This window comes from Adiantum capillus-veneris, chromosome 30 (genome assembly GCF_014529385.1).
Source record: "Adiantum capillus-veneris isolate H3 chromosome 30, ASM1452938v2, whole genome shotgun sequence".
NCBI lineage: Eukaryota > Viridiplantae > Streptophyta > Polypodiopsida > Polypodiales > Pteridaceae > Adiantum > Adiantum capillus-veneris.
Genome location: NC_140960.1, coordinates 58,886,096 through 58,910,710, shown reverse-complemented (window position 1 = coordinate 58,910,710; position 24,615 = coordinate 58,886,096). Strand labels below are relative to the sequence as shown.

Genomic DNA, 24,615 nt, shown 5'->3' with positions numbered 1-24,615 from the left:
AGTGAATTTACAGCGCATACACAGCGCTGATTTTGCACCTGTACGGTGAGGTTATGACCCTCACCAGTGCCTGCTTTGGAGCAGCAGTTAGCTACCCCTGTTCCTGCTCAAGGAGGCTCTTGCCTCAACACAAAAGCATGAACCCACACAACTGTACATCAGTCAAATGAGTAGCCCTCTTGTGGGGCATCACATAACTGCACGTAGGGGAGAGAGAGCAGTGTGTAGTGTGCAGGGCATCACTCCTAGCACCACACTGTACATGAGAGGGAAAGAAAGCACTCCATAGCTCTTAACCTGTGACAAAAGCTGAAATGAGGCCTCTCCCAGCATAAAAATCAGCGCCCATTTTTCTACAAGAGGAAAGTTCACCAAAATGTGACACTTGGCACATTTTCAAGCATTTTCCCGTTTCGGGTTCGCCGCTTAAAAATATCCCAACCGACGCGTCAGTTGACTTCGCGGTAGAGTTATAAAGTGTTCCCCTAGTCATACCGGAGGTAATGACGCGAACACATTTCACGGCCCAAAATAGCAGTTCCCTAAATTTTAGGAGATGCTTCCGTTGGGCTCCCACTGGTCTTCTGACCATCTATCCTCATTGGAGCCGCATCCAAAAGTGCAATGTGGCCCAACTGTCGGATACTTTTTGTTGGTAGTCCCACCTTGACTTTACGCCTTAATTGAGTTCACTTCCTAGTATCCACCAACTTGCTAAGTGCGACGGGGGGACCTATATGATCTTGCTCTAAGCCTAGACATCCTCTTACCATACGAATTCCAGTGCCGACCATTTTCCCGTCTGCGGGTGAATCTACCGTTCACATTGGCCATACAATGTCCGACCGTTTGCTACTTCAAAAAGAGGGTCTTAAATAAATAAAATAAACCCCATTGGAAAGAAACCAACAACCAAGGTTAGTAGTTGCCACATCTCTGTGACATGGTTAATAACTGCCACGTCCTCGTGACAACTAACCCCATGATGACGCCTAAGTACCTCTCTTTGCTGCTTCTATGACAATGTTGATGACGACTATCATCAATTCAACACGTTTTATCTAATCCCTTTTACTCATATACTTCTTCTAGTAGAGCTTATCCTACTATGATGCCAACTTCGTTCAATTCATTCTTAGAGTCTCTCAATCTCCCATCTCTCTCTTTGATACTCAAAAGTTGACGATACATATTTGTTCAATTCTATGTGGTTTCTCTTGAGTAGGGCAGAAATTTGGTCTATCATTGAGAAGCCACACACGGTATCGTCATCCTACATAAAATATATTGAGACTCCAACTATCACACTCATAGTTCATGGTATGTTTCCATCTATCTCCTCAGGTTCTCTCCTTTTTCACAATTGTTTGTCTGCTTTGGCAGAATCTATATGCTTTTTATGGATCTATTTCTAACATCAAGCTTACACAGCTTGAGATGGATTTGGATGAGCTTTTATTTCAAAAGCAAGATCCTTCTTGAGAAAATCGAGAGTTCTCACGATCAAGAGGCAATTGGAGGAGTGTGGTTCTATTGTTAGCAATCTAGTTCACAAGATCCTTGGTAAGCTTGCTTCGCCATTCAAGAACTTTTGTGATACCATCACTCTTCGGGTTGCTTATGTTGCTTGTGCCTCCCCCCCCGCCGTCGGTCCTCTCTCGTGGTGATAGCACAATCCACTCCACAAAAAGCTTGAGGTTGTGACCAAGAATGAGTGGACTGGCAATATCAAAGCATCCTCTTATATTTCTCACATTTGTCACTCTCTCTCCACCACATACATTGGTGATGATTTACCTTGCTTGTGGTTGGAGTTTGAAACATATTTCTTGGAAATATTATTTTGAATGATGTGCTCTATATGTGTGTTGCTAAATTGGCTTTATCTGATAGGAAAATAATTTCAAATGAATTATTGGATTTATAAGAGTGAGGGTTTTCTCGCTTGGAACACCAAGAAAAATAATTCTAAATGAATTATTGGAATTTTAAGAGTGAGGGTTTTTCTCACTTGAGACATCCGAGTACAGAGTATTCCTAGTGCGTCATTCAGAGTAATGACGGGAGCACTGTGAAAGGGAATATCTGTAAGGCCACCAGGAACGGGTACTTCTGATGCGTCACATCGGATGGGTGACAGGGAGCATTGGAAAGAAGTATCCGACCATCCGGGAACGAACATCTCTAATGTGTCATAGGATGGGTGACATAGAGCATCGTGAAGGAGATTGTACCGTAAGTTCAGTAGGAAAGGACTAGGTGATGGGTATTCCTGATGCGTCACAAGGTGGGTGACGGGTGCATCGAAAAGGGGATATCCATAGTCGAGAGGAAATTCCAAACTGTGTTAGAATTGTGCACAAGGAAAAGCAAGCACTTGAATGAAGATGGGTCCAAAGGAAACTTTGAGGAAAAACAGATGTTTTCTGAGAAAGCGGGGTTGCTTTTTGGGAAAGCAGATGCTTTCCCGCGAGTAAGTCTATGTCTGCATTGCAACTGTGCATGTGATTGCATCTAGGGCGCCTGGGAAGTGCTGTGAAAGCATTATTTTTAACGTATAAGGTTTTATTGAGTTTTTGGGTAGATTCAAACTATTTTTAAAACACGCATGCTGCCCACTATATTAAGTGGGCAGCCATCTGATAAATAAGGCAACAGATCACCAAGCGTTCTCTCTCTCTCTCTCTCTCTCTCTCTCTCTCTCTGTGCAAGCTTTGCAAGCCTCATCACGTTTGTTGAATATGTGCAAAAGGCAAACGACACAGGGACTCAGAAAGCCGCATTTCGTGGCTTTCGTATTTTGGAGTTGATTCATGCTGATCTTGTAGGTGCTATGGAGGTTGATTTCACTTGTTGGATCTAAGTATTGGTTGATACTTGTGGATGATTTTTCTAGAAAGATTTGGGCATTTTTTTTGTTGGAGCTGATTGATATATTGTCTTGTGGATGACTACCATGGGTCTATACCTTGCACTTTCCTTCAAGGGTGAATCTGGGCTTATCTTGGATTCATCTAGGTATATATTTTTTCTTGCTAAGAAGTTTGATAATTTGTTAGATGCCAGATATATCGTTTAGTTCTCTTGGGATTGTTCTTACGACGTTAAGAAGTTCTCTTCTTCTCACTTTCAAAGGTAGATAAGTCAAGTCAATACCAATTTAACTTTAAAGTCTCTAGTTTGAGATCTGATAATGGAGGTGAACTTATATTCATTTCTCTTTTAGGGGTATTCAAAGGTAAAACTCTCTCCCTTACATATATGAGTAGATGGTGTTGTGGAGAGGAAGAACGGCATAGTGAAGGAGATTGTGCGCGCTGTTTTGCTTTATGTCCCTCCCCCTCCCTCATTTTGGAGTGAAGCTGTGGCTTCATTGGTTTATCTTCTTAATCGCTACCTCACAAAGGTAGTGGATGACATTACTCTATTGTAGGTTGTAAATGTTACAAACTGCTAACGTGTCAAGCCTTTGAAGACCGAGAAGGTTAGGACTCCTTGAGCCTAACCCTAGCCAACTTGCCAATCTTTATCAAGGGGCCTAAAGGCTAGCAGAAGGGAAAGAAGAAGAAGTCCTCACCAACTTATGGGGTCCTGTTAAGTGGCCCTGTTATTAAATTTGGTTAGGAGTAAAAACCCTAACCTCCGACCATCTGGTCGAGCGGCCCAACTTAAAATAAAGCAGGTCACACACCCATACTCAAATTGCATATAAGGTGGATGACATGGTTGCTGTACGGATTTTCGTGAATTGCGCCGACACAATGCTGTATGGACAACCCTTTGGGCGCATGCTTTTGGATGAGACGCTTTTAGACTTGATGCTTTTTGTAATTGCTTCCGGCAAGTGATCGGATGGAAAGACAGGCAGAGCGGTTATCTACACACTCAGCAACACTTAAGCACTTCAAAACACTCGAATAAAAGAGATAGAAGACGACATGGTGCGGCATAGTTCCGAGCCAAGACATGGTGGCCCCAAAGACGCACTAGCGCCCCTTTCGGTATTTCTTTATTATTGATTCAACAAGATACAACCCCGAGGGTCCAACTCTCTCCGAGACTCTGCGTCTTGGACGCCCCACAGACTGGCCCATGGGGCACTTATAAAGAGTACAAGGGATGCTAAAAACAGAGCCCCAAAAGCATCAAGTCCAAAAGTAGTTAATCCTAAAAACAACTACTCTCAAAAGCCAGTGTTGAAAATTGTTCAAAGCTGCCAGCGTAAAAAGCGGATCCATACAACAGTGCCATGTCATCAGCTTGCCCAAAAAGCGGAAAAGTCTATACATCCTACCACGTGGCATCTGCAACGCAAATCGTGGAGGGTCCATACTGTACTGCCACGTCATTATTATTTACGCAGGGCTTTAATTTTAGGCCCTCTCGGTGAGCACTCATAAGTTGATAAATCTTTCCTCTAGGTTTTAGGCTCCTCAACCGAAATATTCAAAAGATAGTCAAGTTAGTTTCAGACCTGAAGGTCACTTAGATATCCTAGCATCATGCAAATCATTTTTAATGCAAATACTAATTCGGGCTTTGACCAAGAGATTGGCATGGACCACCTTCCTAGTGAGAGTGAATCTAAACAGGCCAAACGAACGCATTGGACCGATGCGTCTATGACCTCGGCACAAAAACCCTAACCCTAAAACCTGTCACATAAACGTTTGTCTCAGTCTTTTCTTTTGAGCTGGCATGTGGTGCCCGTCCTGTTACAGTAAACCCATTGTCTCTCATCTTCATGCCTTTGGTTGTTTGCTCATGTTCATATGCCATCAAAGAAGAGGACCTTGGGTGCTAGGGATGATCTTTTGTCGTTATGCCTTCCGCTTGAAAGGATGTTGGTTTTGGGATTGGGATCCTTCATTGGATTGTTCTCTCCCATGATGTTCCGTTTGATGAGACTAGATTTGGTCCTAACTCAAGTGGAGCTTCATCCCATGCTGGTATTGACCCATTCCCACATATTGAGACGGTTCAGCCTCTTCTAGCATCTCCACCCCTTGTCGCCACCATCACCCCCCTTGCTGGTTGCTTTATCAGCCTGAATTTCTTTCTTAACTCATAGTATTCGTTTAGATTTATCTTCATTGCACTTCAGCTTCGTGGGTCTGCAGGTTCTGTGGTCCGAGCTGAGTAATGTAAATGTTATCGAGGGAAGGGTGACTATATACAGGGTGACTTTAATTGCTACCTTTTCCAATCCTGCTAACAATTGATATGAGAGAAGATTTTATGTCTGCCAGAAAGGGCCAACCTTGCTGTTATCAAGGTTTGATACACGTTTTTAAGGGCTTGCGTGCGCATTTGTGTTCATTCTCAAAACAAGAAGAGTGATGGCTTTAAAAGCTAGCGAAGGGCTGTTTATTTGTGTTCATTCTAAAAGCAAGAAGAGTAAAGGCTAGTGAAGGGCTGTGTGTTTGGGTTCATTCTGAAAGCAAGAAGAGTGATGGCTTTAAAAGCTAGTGAAGGGACCTGTGGCAGGCCATTGGTTGGCCGGAGTTTTGATCATTTGAAGTGGAGACTTTGTTTTCCTTTTTTGCTGACTCTTTTTGCAAAAAGAAATTAAAACTAGATAACCTAGAAATGATTTCTTTTGCCCAGCAGAAATGTTGCGTTGGTCAAATCAGACAAGGACACAAGATATGGATTGTCCTCCATAGTTTCTCATGACGGCAGACAAATGCCTTGTTGGGCAGTGCCAAGCCTTGCAAGCTTTAGGAGCCAGATTGGGGAAGACGAATATGCAAAGGTGTGTTGTAAGTTTCCTTAACACTGGAATGTGCTTCTGATTTCATACTTTTTGTCTTCAATTCCAGAATTTGATCAGTTCTTTAATCTGACATTTTCATTGTTGTGTTTCTGCCAGCTTGACCTCATAGGCATTGATGAAGCCCAATTTCTTAAGGATCTCTACAGCTTTTGTCAAATTGCAGCAGATTATGAAGGCAAAACGCTGATTGTTGCAGGTCTAGATGGCGATTTTCAAAGGTAATTTCACCTGCTGAACGGTCTCTCTCTCTCTCTCTCTCTCTCTCTCTCACACACACACACACACACACACACACACACACACACACACTTGGAGCTTCTCTACTATAGTGCCTATCCTCAAGGCAAGGGACCCTATGGACCTTGGGAACTATTGTACTAATTTGATTGGGCACACATTGGTACGGTTGTGTGCATCCATTCTTGAGCAACAGTTGAGCAGATGGTCAGAGAGATCAGGCATGCGAGCAGTGGGACAGGCAGGTTTTAGGCGGGGGTTTTCCACTCGATCACGTTGTGACGCATACAGCTATTATTGAGGAGGGTAGATCACATGGGAGGAGGATTTATGGTAGCTTTTTGGATTTCCGCAAAGATAGGTTGATGCGCAGATGGGGGTACCCAAAAGGCTGATTTGGGGAATTATGGCACTCTACAAGTCAGTGAGAGGAGAGGTTCGCACCCCGGAGGGATTATCTCATGTAGTTCACTCCACTATTGGGGTGAAGCAAGGATACCCGCTATCTCCTACGCTCTTTGGCATATATGTGGATGAGGCTTCTGATTACATTGAGAGGGGAGGTGACAGAGGACCTCAACTGGCTGGGACGTGGATTCTGTTGTTGTTATATGCTGATGATGATGTGCTAATTTGTGATTTCCCGGGTTTGTAGCGTCACATAGATGCTTTACATGCGTTTGCCCACGATAGTGGATTGTCTCTCAACCTTGGCAAAACCAAGGTTTTAGTATTCAATACCACACCATAGTGGGTTAGGAGATTAGCACCCACATTTTCTTATGGCCAGGAGTCAGGGGAGTATACAGATGCATACACTTACCTTGGGATAGTCTTTAGCGGCCAATGTTTTCATCGAGGAGAGCAGCTGAGACTAGATTGACCGGAGCTTATGCTGCCCTAGGCAAACCAGAGAGGATGTGTTCGCAGGTTCAATTCCAGGAATCTCAAACAAAGCTATGGCTCTTTGATACGTTTGTGACATCAGCTATGCTTTATGGAGTCCAGATATGGGGACCTTCAGTGGACCACCACAGCAACTCTGGTAGCACTAATGGATGGAGATGTATGGAGAGGCCTTTGGTTTCTCTAATCTCTTGGATGATTAAAGATAAGGCTTCAGTACCACATGAGATTATCAGAGCTGAGGTGACTGCATCTCCACTCGTGGTCGAGGCACTCACCAGATCAGTCTCCTTTATGCACAGTTTATGGGACCTGCCCAAATATGCTGGAGTCTTCCCGACAGCTAGCACTTAAGGGGGATACTACTTGCTGGTATGGACAGACGACGTCATGGTTTCAGTTACACGGTTTCAATATCGATAGATTGCCTCCTTTCAAGTACTCTTTGGATGCACCCTCTGTGTCTATTATGCGCACAGAGATCACCAGGATTATCTGTCAGGAACTGTCTCAGCTTGACACTAGCAGGATTTGGATCCAGCCGACTGTAGCGGGCTATAGTGTCAGTGTCACTTTCACAATATAGTTAGTACAGTTTGGATTTTACAGTTGGTCTTTGGTTTGGTTGGTTCACACTAGACGGACTCGTTGGGCAGCGACACGTGGCAGGGATACGGTGGTTTAGTGGACATTGTGGCCAGGTCACCACCGCCACCCAATGGGGATAGACTTAGGTGCTGTCATTTATGAGCCGTTGGTGGCTCTTTATGGTTGTATATATGAGTAGTAGCGTTTTGGTCAGTGGGATTTTTTCACGTAGTCGTCTAGAGTGAGTCTATACAGAGAGCACATCTTCACCATCCCGGCACATCTGAGCCTCGACACCCCCATTGTACCTGTGAGTCCCGGGCTGGAGCTGAGTGTGCTGCCACACTAGAGTCTGTATCAGTTCTTTGAGATAGTCGAGTCATATGTTCTGGTCTGCTGTTGTGCCTTTGTGAGCTCTGTTGATGTCTATTGTTTCCTTTCTTTTCAGTCTGTTTGAGTGAGATTGTCACGCACATTGCACTGAGGACCACCCACTGTAGAGAGCACGACACATTATCCGCGCTACATGTGCTCTCATTTTGGCGATCACGGTGGGACCTCAAATGAAGTCTCACTCTTTGTTGAGACACAAATCGTGAAGCTAATTGGTTGTTACCTAGCTCCGCACACTTGCTTGCACTGTGTAGATAGTCTTCTGGTCTGGTCCTCTCTCGCCCTGGTCCAACCAGTCCTCGTCCTCGTTGCGGGTTCTGGTCTAGTCCTCGCCTTGGTCCAGTCCTCCTCGTCCTGCCAGCTAGGTGGTCTAGTCAGCTAGGTGGTCTAGTCACTGGTCCTGGACCATGTGGTCTAGTCACTATTCTCACTTGTCCTGGTCTAGACCTGTGTTGTTCAGCCCACAGGTAGAGTCTTCTTGCCCAAAGCTTGGTTGGATTGGTGGTCACTGTATGACACATACAAGGCGGTTAGTCGAGCGTCAAAGCGCACTACTGAGCCCTCTGAAGCACTATAACAGAAGACGACCTTTGGTATCTAGTAGAAGTCCATTAACTCATCACCCATACCTCCACATACGACATCCCCCATTCCTTCATCCGGTTCCACATCTTCCAGATCACCTTCTCCTATTCTGCTATAGCAGGCTATTGAGCAATAGGCTCAGCAAGGGGCCATGGAGGCGTTGGCTAGTGTGTTGGCCAAGGTAAACATCAAGTTCCCCACCTTCAAAGGACTCTCTTCAGAAGATGCTGACGACCATGCAAGGAGGTTCGTATCTCTTTGTAGGGGTCGTGGTCTTAACAAAGAAAATGCTTATTTGGTACTTTTTCCATCCACCTTGGACGGCTTAGCAAACAAATGGTACAGCCAGTTTGTAGAGAACCATTTTGCAACTTGGGCAGCCTTAAGGCAACAGTTCCGTACAGCTTTCAGGCCAGGTGACTACCAAGAGAAAGTGTTGGATGAGTTGGCCAACATGGTGCTCCAGCCAAAGGAGACTTTTGTAGAGCTTATGACTAAAACCAAGTCTCTGGTTGCCAAGCTTCCCCAGCAACCCGATGAAATCATGGTTAAGAAGTGGGTGGAGAAGGCGCTCCCCAAAACCTCTCAGCAAAAACTCTGAGAGAGCCTCCGACCCGACGTCACTCTGGAGGAATTCATTGAAGCTGCTACTAGGATAGAGGGGGCTAGGAAGCTGTTCAACAACTCCCCTCACATAGAGACTCCCTCTGTGTTCTCGGAAAGTAGTCCTCCTGATCCATTGACTTCTTTGCGCAGGGAACTTGAAGCCCTAAAACTACAACGCGCTCTCCAAGAAGAGAAATCAATCTCTCTTAGACAAGAGAAACCATCGTACCTTGAGGCTTTGGATCAAATCAAGAGAGAGCTAGAAGAGCTTCGGTCTCAGCAGGAGACTAAAGCTATGGTATGGTGCAGCTCTTGTCGCTCTCTAGGACATCCTCCAGAGGACTGTCCCCTTCGGGCTTATTGCCACTTCTGCGAAAAATCTGGGCACGAAGATAAGGATTGTTACTATATCAAAGGATTGCGGCAAATACAACAAAGTCTAGGTCCTTCTCTCCAACAAGGGCTAGCACTTGCATCCAACATGGTCTCACCCTATGGCCATCAAAACCCGTTGCCCCCTCTGCTGACAACACCTCCTATGCAGCAAGGTATGCACAACAACTTTGCATCCCCCTGCTTTTATCATGCTAGTACTCCCTCAGTTCCCCAAAGCTTCTACACCTCAGCCTCCAGCTCCATGCAGCGACAAGAGCAGCGACCACCTCGTCCCCCATTTCGTCCGTCTAATCGGCCAGTCTTATGCTACAGATGCGGTGAATATGGGCATTACCAAAGTAAGTGTCCTTTACATGAAGGGTCTCCTCCTTGCAGACATTGTCCCGAGTCTAAGGACCACTACAGTAAGGATTGTCCCAAGGAAAGGGCATCCTCATCTTCAGGCCTAAATCAAAACCAACAAGAGTTTACATTCCCGAAGATCAATCTAATCACAGTGAACACCACCCCTCAGCCAGCACGTGCTACACATAAAGTTCGGCCACAACAAGTGGCAGAGCCCGCTGGCGTGCTCACTCGGGCACAAAGAGCAGCCCTGGGTTTAAGCTTGCCAACAGGACCATCTCCTCCATCACTTCCGCAACCTTATCAAAATGTCGAACCCTTAAGTGGTGAAAAGAATAGGCCAATCTCTATGCTTTCGAACATTGATGGAGCCTTCCTAGCAGCAATGGCTGACTTGCAACAGGTCAAACTTTCCGAGGAGGCTCTTTCGGAGGGCCGAACACGTTTTTATGTCACATTGATGGCATGGCAGCCCTTTGAGAGATGGGGCATTGATTTTGTAGGTCCAATTACTCCCTCCGCCCAACCCGGCAATTGGAAGTATCTCTTAGTCGCTACAGATTATGCAACAAAGTGGGCAGAGCTACTGGCAACAACGGACTGCACTGGCACTACGGTAGCCAAGTTTCTCTACGAAAATATTTTGTGCAGGTTTGAATGTTCTTGGAAATCACCAATGATAGGGGTAGTCACTTTGTGAATGAAACAATTTCAACCTTGCTTCCCAACTACAAGATTTTTCATCGAAAATCTTGTTCCTATTACCCTAGAGCAAACGGGCAGGCAGAGAGCACTAATAAGGTTCTGATAGCAGTCCTACGGAAAGCATGTCATCTTCATCCTTCGACTTGGGCTCAAGCTATCCATGGCACCCTTTGGGCATATCGAACTTCTTTCAAAGCCACAACCAATCACACTCCATTTCAATTAGCTTTCGGTTTGGAAGCGATAGCACCCTTCGAATTCAACTCAGGATCTCCGCGAGTCGGGAGTCTGCGTGCCAATGGAGATTTGGGGTCGGCATCTGTCTCTCGTCTTTCCTTCTGGATGAAAGCCGAAGTTTGGCTTATCTGGCTCTGAAAGCAGAGCAACTTCGTCGCAAAGCCTGACATGATCGCCATCTCAGAAAGACGCAAATAACGCAAGGAGCACTGGTGCTACTTTATCAAGCTAAGTATCTGGAAAAAGCAACGAAGTTGGTCCTAGCTTGGCAAGGACCATATAAGGTGATGGAGGTTCTACCCCACGGAGCTGTACAATTAGCCACCCTTGAAGGAGTTCCGCTGCCTTTAGTCAATGGATTTAGGATAAAATGCTATCATGCTTAAGCTGACGATCAACGGTCTAAAATCAAGTGTTGATCTTCGCCGACTCCTTAACCCTTAAATAACTTCTGGATCACTATCTTCGACATCCCTGCTGTTCTTTTTCATCCTATCTCATACACCCTCTCCTTATACAGCTCTCCTTCTGCTGACTCTGTTGCGTTCAATGGGCTTGATTCTAGAATTGGATAAACCATCTCCTTCACTCTCTGTCTGTATCCTATGTAACCCCTCTTTTGTGTGTAGGAATGATTCTAGTCTTGGGCGTAACCTACCCACCTCAACTCCGATTCATGCCCTTTTTCAAAGCACAAAATTCTGTTGATCTATAACGTCTCAAGTGAAACTAAGTTCTTTTGCTATGCATAAATGCCTTAGTATTATTGAGTGGTGTATTTATGAAGGTACCATGTTCACTAGCAATTTTACTTCGCGTTTTATCTGCCACGGATTCTTTCAGAGGGGTTAGATGATCTCCGATTCCGAGAATCTTCCCTGCTCGTGCTTTGCTCGTCCCTTTGCCTGTTTGGTGCTTCTGATGTCCTCTCACTCATTCTCTTTGCTGCTGAGTGCCTCGAAAATATCAATGTTACCTCGCCCTGAAGCCTTGCTGCCCTGACTCTCCCCTCACCCCTCCCTTGCCCTTTCTATCACCCAAGTGGTAGATTGGTTATGCCATTTCCCTCTTGAATAACAGGTCTTGAGTTCAACTCCTCGGCGCCGGCTATCTTTAAGGTCTCTTGGGATAGTTTCCTACACGTTAAAACTCTCTTCTTCTTCTTCTTCTTCTTCAACCCTCGCCCTTGCCCTTACCCTCTGCCCTCAACCCTCGCCCTTGCCTCTCCTCTCAACCCCCTCCCCTTGCCCTTTCCTCTACCCCTCCCCCTATCTCCTTGCCCTCGCCTTACCCCCTCCCCTTGCCCTCGCCCTAGCCATTACCCCCGCTAACCCTTGCCCTCGCCCTAGCCATTACCCCCGCTAACCCTCGCCCTCGCCCTCGCCCTCGCCCTTGCCCTTGCCCTTGCCCTTGCCCTAACCCTTAACACCTCCCCTCGCCCTCGCCTCTCGCCCTCCCCCCATCTCCTCGCCCTCGCCCTTATCCTCTCCCCTATCCCTCGCCCTCGCGTCTTGCCCTCCCCTATCTCCTCGTCCTCGCCCTCGCCCTTAAACCTCCCCTCGCCCCCTCCCCCTCCCCCTCCCCCTCGCCCTCGCCCTCGCCCTCGCCCTTGCCCCTACCCCTCTCGCCCCTTGCCATCCTCCCGCCCTCGCCCCTCTCCATCCCTTTCCTCTCGCCCTCGCCCTTGCCAAGCTGCCCTCGCCCTCGCCCTCACTCTCGGGCCTATGCAAAAAAAACAAAAAAGCACATTAAAAGCAATTGACACCTATACTTACCTGGCTTTAAATTAAAGCTCAGCGTAAAATCAGCCTCACTTTCATAAAATTTAGCAGCGAGTTCTCTCTGCATGTTTTCAGCCGGGCGTTCCTTTAGGCGTTCGATCTCTAGGCCTCTCTCCATCACCAGGTGTGCCTCCAGGAGTTCTCTCTCCGTGCTCCGTGCGGTCAGGACTTAAGAATACAGTTTTTTTTTAGATTCATCAGTTGAAGATTCTCGGGCACAGTTTATCAAGATGGTTCGTACTCGGAATAGAGAGTAGCACCTCTAGTCGGAGGAAGAGTCCTCTGCCTCTGGGGATAGCTCTGACAATAAATCAGACTATACTCCTAGTTCAGAGCAGCTTTTAGAAGAATCTTCAGAGGAAGATTCACCCCAATCAGTCACTGCTGGCAAGGTCACCACTCTCGAGGTGCCTCGCCCTTTAGGTGCCATCTCGAAGGTACCTTTACTAATGATCTATCATTTACAGGCGCCAAACCTGGCACTCAAAGATGTGTTCTCTCAGTAGCAAATGATACACTTGGGTCTCCAAAATTTGGCTCAGGCCGATTTGTCTTGCACAATCTCTAGTGCCAAGCTAAGTTCCCTCTTGCTTACTTTTCCAAAGCTAAATGGAACTACACTTACAGTGGAGGATATCAGACAGGCTATGGGAATATTGAATGTGCTGGCACCTTTGCCCGCTGAAACTGGCCCGTAGGGCGGTAGGCGTTGGCTTTCACCCGAAATTCTTTACTTTAAACACACACACAGAGCACCTTGCAAAGGAAACCTGCGACGGGAATTAATACTTGAACACACACAGCTCGGAAGCTAGAATGCTCCGAGCAGACACCGACAACCTGTAGGCCCCAAAATTGGCGCCCCTTTTGGTATTTCTTTATTCTTTAGGAGGGTAAATTACAAGGTAAGGTCCTGGGAATCCTTCACGTGTATCCACCTAGATACCATTTGATTTGGCCAAATTTTGGCAGCATAACAGCCCCAAAACTTGCGCGAAACCAATTCCCCTGCTAGAACTCACTTGCACTGGCGTATACCCTCTGATTCCTGCCCAAAAACAGTAAATTCAGTACGCTGTATTTACTGGTTTTTGGCCAGTTTTCAGCCCCAAACAGTCCCCGAACTATCCCCTGCCAGTGGGGCACGATTCCCAATGGTCCTGGCGTCCGTATGGCTGAAAAACAGTAAAATTACAGCGCATACACAACGCTGATTTTGCACCTGTACAGTGAGGTTATGACCCTCACCCGTGCCTGCTTTGGAGCAGCAGCTAGCTACCCCTGTTTCTGCTCAAGGAGGCTCTTGCCTCAGCGCAAAAGCATGAACCCACACAACTGTACATCAGTCAAATGAGTAGCCCTCTTGTGGGGCATCACATAACTGCACGTAGGGGAGAGAGAGAGCAGTGTGTAGTGTGCAGGGCATCACTCCTAGCACCACACTGTACATGAGAGGGAAAGGAAGCACTCCATAGCTCTTAACCTGTGACAAATACTGAAATGAGGCCTCTCCCATCTTAAAAATCAGCGCTCATTTTTCCGCAAGAGGCAAGTGTATGAGAATTTGCCACTTGGCGCATTTTCAAGCATTTTCCCGTTTCGGGTTCGCCGCTTAAAAATATCATGACCGGTTGCCCAGTTGACTTCGCGGCAGAGTTGTAAAATGTTCCCCTAGTCATACCGGAGGTAATGACGCGAACACATTTCATGGCCCAAAATAGCAGTTCCCTAAATTTTAGGAGATGCTTCCGTTGGGCTCCCACTGGTCTTCTGACCATCTATCCTCATTGGGACCGCATCCAAACGTGCAATGTGGCCCAACTGTCGGATACTTTTTGTTGGTAGTCCCACCTTGACTTTACGCCTTAATTGAGTTCACTTCCTAGTATCCACCAACTTGCTAAGTGCGACGGGGGGACCTATATGATGTTGCTCTGAGCCTAGACATCCTCTTACCATACGAATTCCAGTGGCGACCACTTCGCGTCTGCGGGTGAAACTACCGTTCACATTGGCCATACAATGTCCGACCGTTTGCTACTTCAAAAAGAGGGTCTCAAAACAAATAAAATAAACCCCATTGGAAAGAAACCAACAACCAAGGTTAGTAGTTGCCACATCTCTGTGACATGGTTAATAACTGCCACGTCCTCGTGACACCCGCCACCAAAACCTTCTCGAATCTCTCCCCTGAAGACACTGTAAATGCGTGCCAGGAACTGTTGCTGCACTCTCATGCCCCTGTTATGTATTGGGTAGTGCAAATTATGCAACAAAAGGCAGATGCAACCGCTGTTCTCACCTTGCAAGATGATGCTAAAGAACAAGAACAAGGCCGTTCCAAAATGGCCAAAGGGAAAGGCACCTTGCGCAAGAGGACGACAATACAAAAAGATTCGACTAAGGAGCTAGCAACACTACCCTTCTCCGAATCACAGGTCAAAATCTCCGACGTCCATAGTGCAACACCAGGAGTGCGCATGACTACTTCTGTGGCCACCTCTACTTTCACACCACCTCTTGTGAGTAGTGTTGCAGGCACCAAAACACAACCTCCAATTGTGTCGGCATCACCGCGTACTACTCTTAGTGCAGGGGCACCTAGGGATACTGCAGGGGCATCTAGCTCTGGGACACCTACATCTGAACAGCCTGACATATATGCCAATTTTGTGCCTCAAGCCCACAGACTTTTAGATGTAGACAAAAGAGCCATTTCGACGATTATGGATGCAGCCCTCTCATTGCAAGGAACCAACAGTCTGCATCGCGCTGTCTATGACAGTATGCAAAGGGAAGTGTGCAGCCATTTGCAACAAGCGATGGATAGGGACATGTTAATTGCTACGGCTCAACGTCGCATAAAGGTCCTCACTCAACAGGTAGTGGACCTCAAACATATTGTCCACACTCAACAAATATAGTTAAAAGAGGCAAATGATATGGCCGCAGTTCAGGACCTCTCTCTTGTGGTACATACAGTGTGTCCCTCATGTGCCAAATACCAAGCTGTAGTCATTTCACAGACAGCTACAACTACAGCTACAACTACAGCCCTGGTTTCTACGCAAGTTCCTGCTATGGCAACAGGATATAGAGGGATGTTTCCTAAGCCCATTCAGGGGATTCTCAAGCAGCAGAGAAAACAAATCCTACCACTATGGAGTCTAAGCCAGCAGGATCGGCTTCATCACAATTTCATGGACCCTCTATGGCCTCCCCCTCCCAGTCCACCTCTTTCCCTCAGCACTTCTACAGCTTCCCTGGATTCCAACCACCTGTTCCACCATCTCAGTCTACTCAGTCTTTTCTTGGGTTTCCACTTGTCCCGCCTTCTCAGCCTACTCAGTCTTTCCCTGGGTTTCCACCTGCTCCACCTACTCACCCTACTTAGTTTGTTGCTGCTCCGAGGGTGGCCACTCCATATCCGATGTGCCCTCCTCATGGCCACTACCCCCCACCATACACATGGCCTGCATCTCCTTACCCACCTTTCTACCAGCCTCCCCCTCCTCCATCATCCGACTACCAACAGTAGATTGCCGATCTTTCAGTTCTTCAGTTCCGCTCTTCGGGACGAGAAGCGGTCTTGTGGCGGGCAACCTGTAGCAGGCTACAGTGTCAGTGTCACTTTCACAGTACAGTTAGTACAATTTGGATTTTACAATTGGTCTTTGGTCTGGTCGGTTCACACTAGACGGACTCGCTGGGCTGCGACACGTGGCAGGGATACGGTGGTTTAGTGGACATTGTGGCCAGGTCACCACCGCCATCGAGTGGGGATAGACTTAGGTGCTGTCATTTATGAGCCGTTGGTGGCTCTTTATGGTTGTATATATGAGTAGTAGCGTTTTGGTCAGTGGGATTTTTTCACGTAGTCGTCCAGAGTGAGTCTATACACAGAGCACGTCTTCATCATCTGGCACATCTGAGCCTCGACACCCCCATTGTACCTGTGAGTCTTGGGCTGGAGCTGAGTGTGCTGCCACGCCAGAGTCTGTATTGGTTCTTTGAGATAGTCGAGTCATATGTTCTGGTCTGCTGTTGTGCCTTTGTGAGCTCTGTTGATGTCTATTGTTTCCTTTCTTTTCAGTCTGTTTGAGTGAGATTGTCACGCACATTGCACTGAGGACCACCCACTGTAGAGAGCATGACACATTATCCGCGCTACACCGACACGAGAGTTGGGCACGAAGATGGCTTTCTATAGGGAGCATCTTCTCCAATTGATGGAGGACGGGATGGTGACTAGACCTAGTTACATGGATACACATGTATCTTGAGGGAGACGGTGCACTATTGGTTTCACATCAGCTTGAGGTCGAGACTGGCAGATTTAGGGGGATACTTGCTGAGGCTAGGATATGCCAGCTATGCCATTTGGAGCCTGGGATAGATCTGCATACAAAAGTCATTGTTCGGTGTACTAAGAGATACCGGGGCGCTTTCACTCTCTCTTCAGAGGGGGTTTTGGACCACTATCGAGGGTCATGAGATATCAGGATCAGAGATGCCTTGGGTATTGGCCTGTCCCAAAGGGGTGAGGCCATAGTGCTGCCTTTCCTTTTTCTTAATGAAAAATAGGTGGTTAGTAAAATGCACGATTTTTTATTGGCTGCAGGATACTCATTACATGGGCACTGAATAATTTTAGATTCTATATTTACTCAATGGTAGATAGCCTTGATTCTGTGAATCTCTCTGGCCTCCAGTAGATCTCTGTTGAGACTGCCCAAAGGGCATATACGATTGGTAGATAAATAGAGCTATGATGGGTGAATCTTTCAAGTTTATTATGTTGTGATCTCATGAGTGGTTTTTGGCCTGCCCAATGGTTGCAGCCTTAATATGGCAGCCTTATTAAAGAGAAGTTTTTTTTTGAAAATTAGGGGGATGTTTTCTTAGGGGAGAGGCATGCCTTTTTGCATTGCTAGCACGAAAACTGCTCGCGCTCGCTACCCCACAGTGGATCAGGAGATCAGCGCTCGCATTCACATACGGCCAGGAGAAGGTGGAGTATACAGATGCTTATACTTACCTTGGAGTGGTATTTAGTGGGCCAGCATTTTCATTGAGAAGGGCAGCAGAGACTAGATTGACCAGAGCCCATGCAGCATTGGGTAGATTGGAAAGGATGTGTTCACAGGTTCAGTTTCAGGAGCCTCGGGCGAAGCTCTGGCTCTTTGACACTTTGGTGGCTTCTGCATTGCTTTATGGAGCTGAGATTTGGGGACCTTCACTCGATCATCACGGGGAGGACTGGCCGTAGTGATGGATGGGGGGACATGGAGAAGCCTCTGGTGTCTATGATCTCGCGGCTCATTAGAGCAGCGATCTCTAGGACTGGCCGCAGTGATCGATGGGGGGACATGGAGAGGTGTCTATGATCTCGCGGCTCATTAGAGCCAAGGCTTCAGTACCACGTGCTATTGTACGAGCAAAGCTAGCTGCCCCACCACTAGTGGTTGAGGCGCTCACCAGATCTGTCTCCTTCATACACCACATGTGGGAACTTCCCAGAGACAGATATGTACGCCTTGCACTTGAGTCCTCTCGACAGTTAGCCATGCAAGGAGATACAACATGCTGGTATGGGGAGATGACATCATGGTTTTAGGCGCATGGGTTCAGCATAGACAGATTGCCGCCCTTCCAGTACTCACTGGATGCGCCCTCTCTGACTCTTACACAGTTCGAGATCACCAGGTTCATTTGCCAGGACTTGACTCAGCTAGACACCAAGAGGACATGGATACAACCAACACAGGAGCTGGGCACGAAGATGGCTTTCTACAGAGAGCATCTCCTCCAGCTTATGGAGGATGGTTTTGTGACGAGGCCCAGATACATGGACACCCACTTGTCTCATGGGATACGATGGGCTATTGGCCAGATACGCACATCTTCACACCAGCTGCGGATCGAGACTGGGAGATACAGCGGAGTACCAGCAGAGGCCAGGACATGCCCCGTGTGACATCGAGCCTGAGACAGAGTTGCAGTACGCATGCCACTGCCCCGTCTACTACGAGATATGAGGCCGCTTCCATTGCTTGTTCAGAGAGGGCTTTGGACCATTCTCTAGAGTGATGCGGTATGAGGATCAAAGATGCCTGGGTTTGTTTTTGCTCGAACTGCGCAGACACAGAGAGAGCCTGATGAGAGGAGAGGTAGCCAGTCTCAAAGACAGATCACAGACTTCTTTAGAGCTGCCACTGGACACCCGGAGCAGTTACTACCACAACAGAGCTCGTCGCCTTACACCAGAGGCACACTGATCGATCGAGTGACTGAGCTGGGGAGATCCAGACGCCCGCGACTGCGGAGGACTACATAGCATTGACGGAGGCTGCATCAGAGGATTCGGATCACTTTGGCTCGACATGCATGACGCCCAGTCAGACTACTGACCATGGAGGAGATTTATGAGATCCGCCAACGACAGATACTGGATCTCCTATGATCTAGCTATCCCAGCTAGTTGTTTAGCTGCTTAGTTCACACCTAGCAGTTTAGGATTCCATAGTATTTTATTTTGTCATTTTATCATTTTGTCATTCTGTCATTTTGTCATCTTGTTACTCTGACTTTGTATCAGATCCACCACATTGTAACTTTCTGGTCTCATAGGTCACTTTGGCCTTTTGAAGACGTTTATATAACATTCATTTCTCTCTCTCTCTCTCTCTCTCTCTCTCTCTCTCTCTCTCTCTCTCTCTCTCTCTCTCTCTCTCTCTCTCTTCCTGCGAGCTATGGACGACAAGGGGGTGGGGGCCTTCAAGCTCATCTTTAATAGAGCGAGGGGGGAGTTACATCCTGCTTGTACTGCTTTCATCATGTCAATGAGCGACTGGTCAGCAGATGTGCGATGGCATTATTTTGCACTGCCTTGGTTCATTGTCTACAGACAATGCTTGGGCTGGAGCCATTATGCATGTCGTCAGCAGTTTAGGATTCCATAGTATTTTATTTTGTCATTTTATCATTTTGTCATTCTGTCATTTTGTCATCTTGTTACTCTGACTTTGTATCAGATCCACCACATTGTAACTTTCTGGTCTCATAGGTCACTTTGGCCTTTTGAAGACGTTAATATAACATTTCATTTCATTTCATCTCTCTCTCTCTCTCTCTCTCTCTCTCTCTCTCTCTCTCTCTCTCTCTCTCTCTTCCTGCGAGCTATGGACGACAAGGGGGTGGGGGCCTTCAAGCCCATCTTTAACAGAGCGAGGGGGGCGCTACATCCTGCTTGTACTGCTTTCATCGTGTCAATGAGCGACTGTGTTAGGTGCAGCGGAATGAATGTTGTATTTTCTCAAGATTAGTGATCTTTACTGCTCAAGGTTCCTTTTAGTTCTTAGGGAAAGAGAGAGCTTTCCGTCTTATAGAGAGTGTGGTGATCACAAACAAAGTGAGTGGATCTAGTGCGTGCAAATGAATGAGACTGAGAGAAGGAGAGAGAAGAGATACGACACCGAGGGGTTGTAAAACCCTCCTCCGAAGGCCCCACTCTCATCGGCGAGAGTGGTCTACTTGATTGCACGAAAGAGTACAATGCGAATGCAAAGGACTGATGCTGTTGGAGTATGCCGATGACGACGATGGTGACGACGACGGCTTCGTGGCTGGAACTGGGACTCTTTTGTGGCTGATCTGGACTGTTTCCTATTGCTGAACCGATGAAGAATTTGCTGGTATAGCTGCTGACAGAAAACGCTGGTTTTTAGGGTTTGCTGCGTTTTTAGGGTTTCGACAGGCTGCTGAAAACGCTGCCACAGCAGGGTGGTAAGGGGCTGAAATCGCTGTAAAGGCTGGGTTTGGCTGGCGTTAGAGGCTTGCAAAAATGCTGGCCTGAACTGTGTGAAAAAACGCTGATCTGGTCTCTTTGCTGGCGATCCTTGTAATGCTGAAAACTCTAGGCTCAATGGCTTGCTGGCGATGGTTGCTGGGGGAAAACGCAAGAGAGATGAGATGCTAGGCGGTGATCCAGAACTCTGGTGGCTGTGGGTGAAGGGGTCTCCCAAGATGGCTTGGAGAGGGTCTTGCTGAGAGAGGGAGGGAACACCTGCTGCTTGGGGAGGCCTGTTGTGTTCTCTGTTCATCTGCCAAATTATGCTAACTTGGGTTTGCTTATATATTAACTTAGCAAAATTGCCCTACCTACTTTTGTTGGAAAGTCACTTAAAAATAATAAGTGAAAATCCCAATAAATAGGAAAATAGGCTAAATGCACTGGAAAATTCCCCTAACTGATGCTAATGGATTCTGATGGGAATTTCGATGATCATGTTGTGTGCAACCGGAGGATATGCATCTATGCTAAGTGATTGGGCATGCACGGTCTACGAATAGACTCACAAAAGTGCCAGATCACCGCTAATCTAGACTTGACTTGATTGACGAGAACCCTGCTATGGTGTAGCTTGTCCACGGACACATAGGGTTGGGATGTGTCACGTGACATCCCCTCCTTTTCAAAGTGAGGTACTGGTACCGAACTGTATGGCGTCGAGGGAGATCGCCAACGGTATCCGGAATCCTGGAAGGGACTCTTCGTCGGCCCACTCTAATGTGTGGGTCGTGCGGTACTTGAACTTCATAAAGGTCTGCAACGCTTGCTTCTTTGGGCCGCGCCGAAAGCGACACAAAGTCTTCTGAATCTCGTTTCTTGCTTCAACTTCGTCTAGAGTCGTGCTTCTTCCATCTTCAAGAATCTCCATGGCTGAAAATTCCTGAAACAATCTCCAACACAAAACCATGAACATACCCATTCCATGTAAAGTGAAGGAAAAAAATCTTGTCTTCTCTAAAGACTGTGCATGCAATGTAGATGAACAAATAGACAGAGTGACAAACCGTTCATCAAACACATGCAAACAATGAGGTCGAATTTTTTCAGTTTGATCGAAATCAATCAACTGTGGCAAATCACAATGGAAATGCCCATGCTTGGTGCTCATACTATCATGTGCTCTTTCGGAAACTGTGTCATACCAAGGAAGAGACATGGAATGTGACTTCTTGACATACAAACTGTTCAACTTTTCATGAACAATCCGGATACATTCGTGCTCATCCATGATAGAAACGTGCTCAACATACAATATGTCATGCCTAGGAAAAGGGATCACATAACGATGCTGACTAAAATACAGGAAACCTTCACGAATGAAACACTCGAACAATGCGTGCGTATCAATCATGCGAACACACAATACTTCCTGTGATGGTTCTTTGGACCAAGGCTTGAGAGCCAAGATCGGTTCGTCCTGAATGATCGAATCGTCCTGTGGGGGTTTTGTGGACCTCGACTCGAAAGCCAAGATCGCTTTTGCGTGATTGATCGAATCTACCACGAGGTTAGTTTCGCTAGGAAAAGCATCAACTAACACATCATCAATCACATCATCTTCGTGCAATTCATCATGCTTTTCATCCAAATCATCATGCAAATCATTATTATTCAAATCATCATGCTTTGCATAATCATGCAAATCCTGTGTGTCATGCTGTGGAGAAGTATAGACTGAGAGAGTCTCCTTTTCTCGAATTCTTTCAATCTTGTCCTGCATATTAGCAATGAGAGATGGAGAAGGAGAAGTATCCATTCCATGAAAGACAGTAGGAGATTCACTTTTGGCATTGAGAGTTAAAGTGCTAGCCTCCCAATCAACGAGAGGGTTGATTTCACAAAACCATTTCATGCCTAAAATCATATCACATCCTGAGAGAGGAGAAACAACAAATCTTCTAGTGAAGGCAGTCTGTTGAATTGCAAACAACACATCAAGGCACTCCTTCGTGATGATGAGAGCGTCCATACCAGGGCAAAAGCCAGAGACCTCGATAGGAGATCTCGGACTAACTTCAAGGCGGACTCTCTCAACAAGAGAGGGGCTAATCACATCATGCATACTACAATATGACAAAACGGTGCCCCGACGTACGACCATAACATTTAATGAGAGAATCATCAATGGGAGCGTCCTGAGAAACTTTGGGCACAATCGTGTTATCATTCATTGCATTGACAGATGTAGTGGGTGCTGTGGGTTCTTTAGATTCATTCGATTCAAGCTTAGGACATGTTCTTTTTATGTGACCCTTAATGTGACAATGAAAACAACGACCTTCTTTAGAATACGTGCTTTGTTCTTCCGCAGTGATGTAACCTCCTACAATTCCTTGTGCTACCTTTTCATCTGGAGTAAGCTTAGGTTTAGCAATAGTGTTAGCCTTACCCTTAGATTCATTGGAAGAATTCTTTGTTGAGATACTGTTGGAAGATTGGTTAGAAGAGTTATCATTCTTACCATTCTTACCGTTCTTACCGTTCTGAGGAGTCTGCAAGGTACTTGTGGAAGTCTTGTTCTCCTTAGGCTTTCCCTTGTTGTGCTTCATCTCCTGTGCGAGAGCAATCGCTACCGCCTTGTTGAGATCGATTGGATCGAATACCTCGACATCGTACTTGATATACTCGTCCAATCCAAAGAGAAAAGCCTCTTTGCGTTCATCATCCGACATGCGTAATTGGGTACCTAGCTGCAAAACACGATTAGAAAAAGACATAACCGGCATACCATTTTGCTTGAGAGCGCGCCAATCGTCTTTCAATCGTGCGAGGTACTGAGGTGGCATAAACCGTGCCTTGAGCTTGTCTTGGAAATCAGCCCAACTAAAAGAGGGGCGTGAAATCGTCGGCTGTCTCTAGGTGCGCGGCTAGCTGTGCCTCTTGCCATGCGTGGTACCAATTGATGGCATCACCGGCAAGGTACATAGCTGCCGTCAATACTTTGCTATTCCCTGTCTTCTTAGTTGTCGCAAAATAAGCATTAAATTGATGCAACCAAGAATGAATCACTGTAGCATCCATCTTACCGTCATACTTACTGAAAGTTAACTTTTTTGTGACTGGATGATTGGAATCCGCGTCGTGGCTTGCGCCACTTGACGAACTTCCCCGATCTTTGGGTGGATCGGTCTTCGAGGCTAGGACTAGGGCAAGAAATTCTTGATTGCGAAGCTCCCTTTGAGCTTCACGATCGGCCTCCATAGCCAATCTATGCGCAGCACGATCGGCCTCCAATGCTGCGTTTCTTGCTGCGGCTTCTTCCTTCCTTAGTTCCTTCCTTTCTTTTCTTGCGTCGCGCTCGCGTTCCAAAGCAAGGCGCTTGTCGTCCTGTCGATCCATCATGGCCATCATTTGCTTCATCATTGCCTCCATAAGGTCTGGCGTAGATGGCGAAGGGGGAGGGTTGGAAAAACCTCTTGGTGGGGAGAATCCTTCGTCGCCTCTCTCATGCTCATCACCTGAAGGCAAAGTATCCATGCCGCTTCGGGTGACGACCATGCACTATGATCTTGGGGTCTTAAGCTCGCGAGGAACTTGGTTCTTGAGGGTCTTGAGGTTCTTGAGGTCCTTGATTCGTGAGAATCTAGGGTTCTTGAGGTTCTTGAGTCTTGAGGGTTTTGAGGTTCTTGAGGTCCTTGATTCGTGAGAATCTAGGGTTCTTGAGGTTCTTGAGTCTTGAGGGTCTTGGGTTCTTGGGGTTCTTGAGGTTTTCTTTCGCTTGCCAATCGCGTTGGAGAAGGATCTTCTCTTCACGCGAGTTCTACTCTTTTCTGCGGGCGCACCCCTTGGTGGCCTTGCGCTCACACCAAGGTTGCTTTTTCCCACCTCACGTCGATTGGCTGGCCGCTAAGTGCACGGTCCGCTCTCAATGAGTGAAAAGAGACACAAGGGGAGGCTGGACAAGCCCTTCTTTCTTGGGATTCCTGTCACTTTTCAACCAAACACGATTAGGAATCGCCACGCCCAAGTACACTTGGGTTCGTGCGATCGCAACAAGCAAAAAAAATTCTTGTGGTTCTTGTGGTTGTTTCCTTGAGTAATGCAGAACACTTCGAAAGCTCTGATACCAATGTTAGGTGCAGCGGAATGAATGTTGTATTTTCTCAAGATTAGTGATCTGTACTGCTCAAGGTTCCTTTTAGTTCTTAGGGAAAGAGAGAGCTTTCCGTCTTATAGAGAGTGTGGTGATCATGAACAAAGTGAGTGGA

General features: G+C 46.8%; 1 protein-coding gene across 1 annotated transcript in view; it reads left to right on the top strand.

Moving 5' to 3' along the window:
* The window catches only part of LOC147418028 (thymidine kinase-like), a 48,974-nt gene that overhangs the window by 7,667 nt on the left and 16,692 nt on the right, over window positions 1-24,615 (top strand). Inside the window, exons 2-3 of the mRNA XM_086507425.1 lie at window positions 5,611-5,755; window positions 5,873-5,994. Coding sequence (XP_086363551.1) covers window positions 5,611-5,755; window positions 5,873-5,994 — 267 coding nt within the window. The remainder of the gene's footprint in view (window positions 1-5,610; window positions 5,756-5,872; window positions 5,995-24,615) is intronic.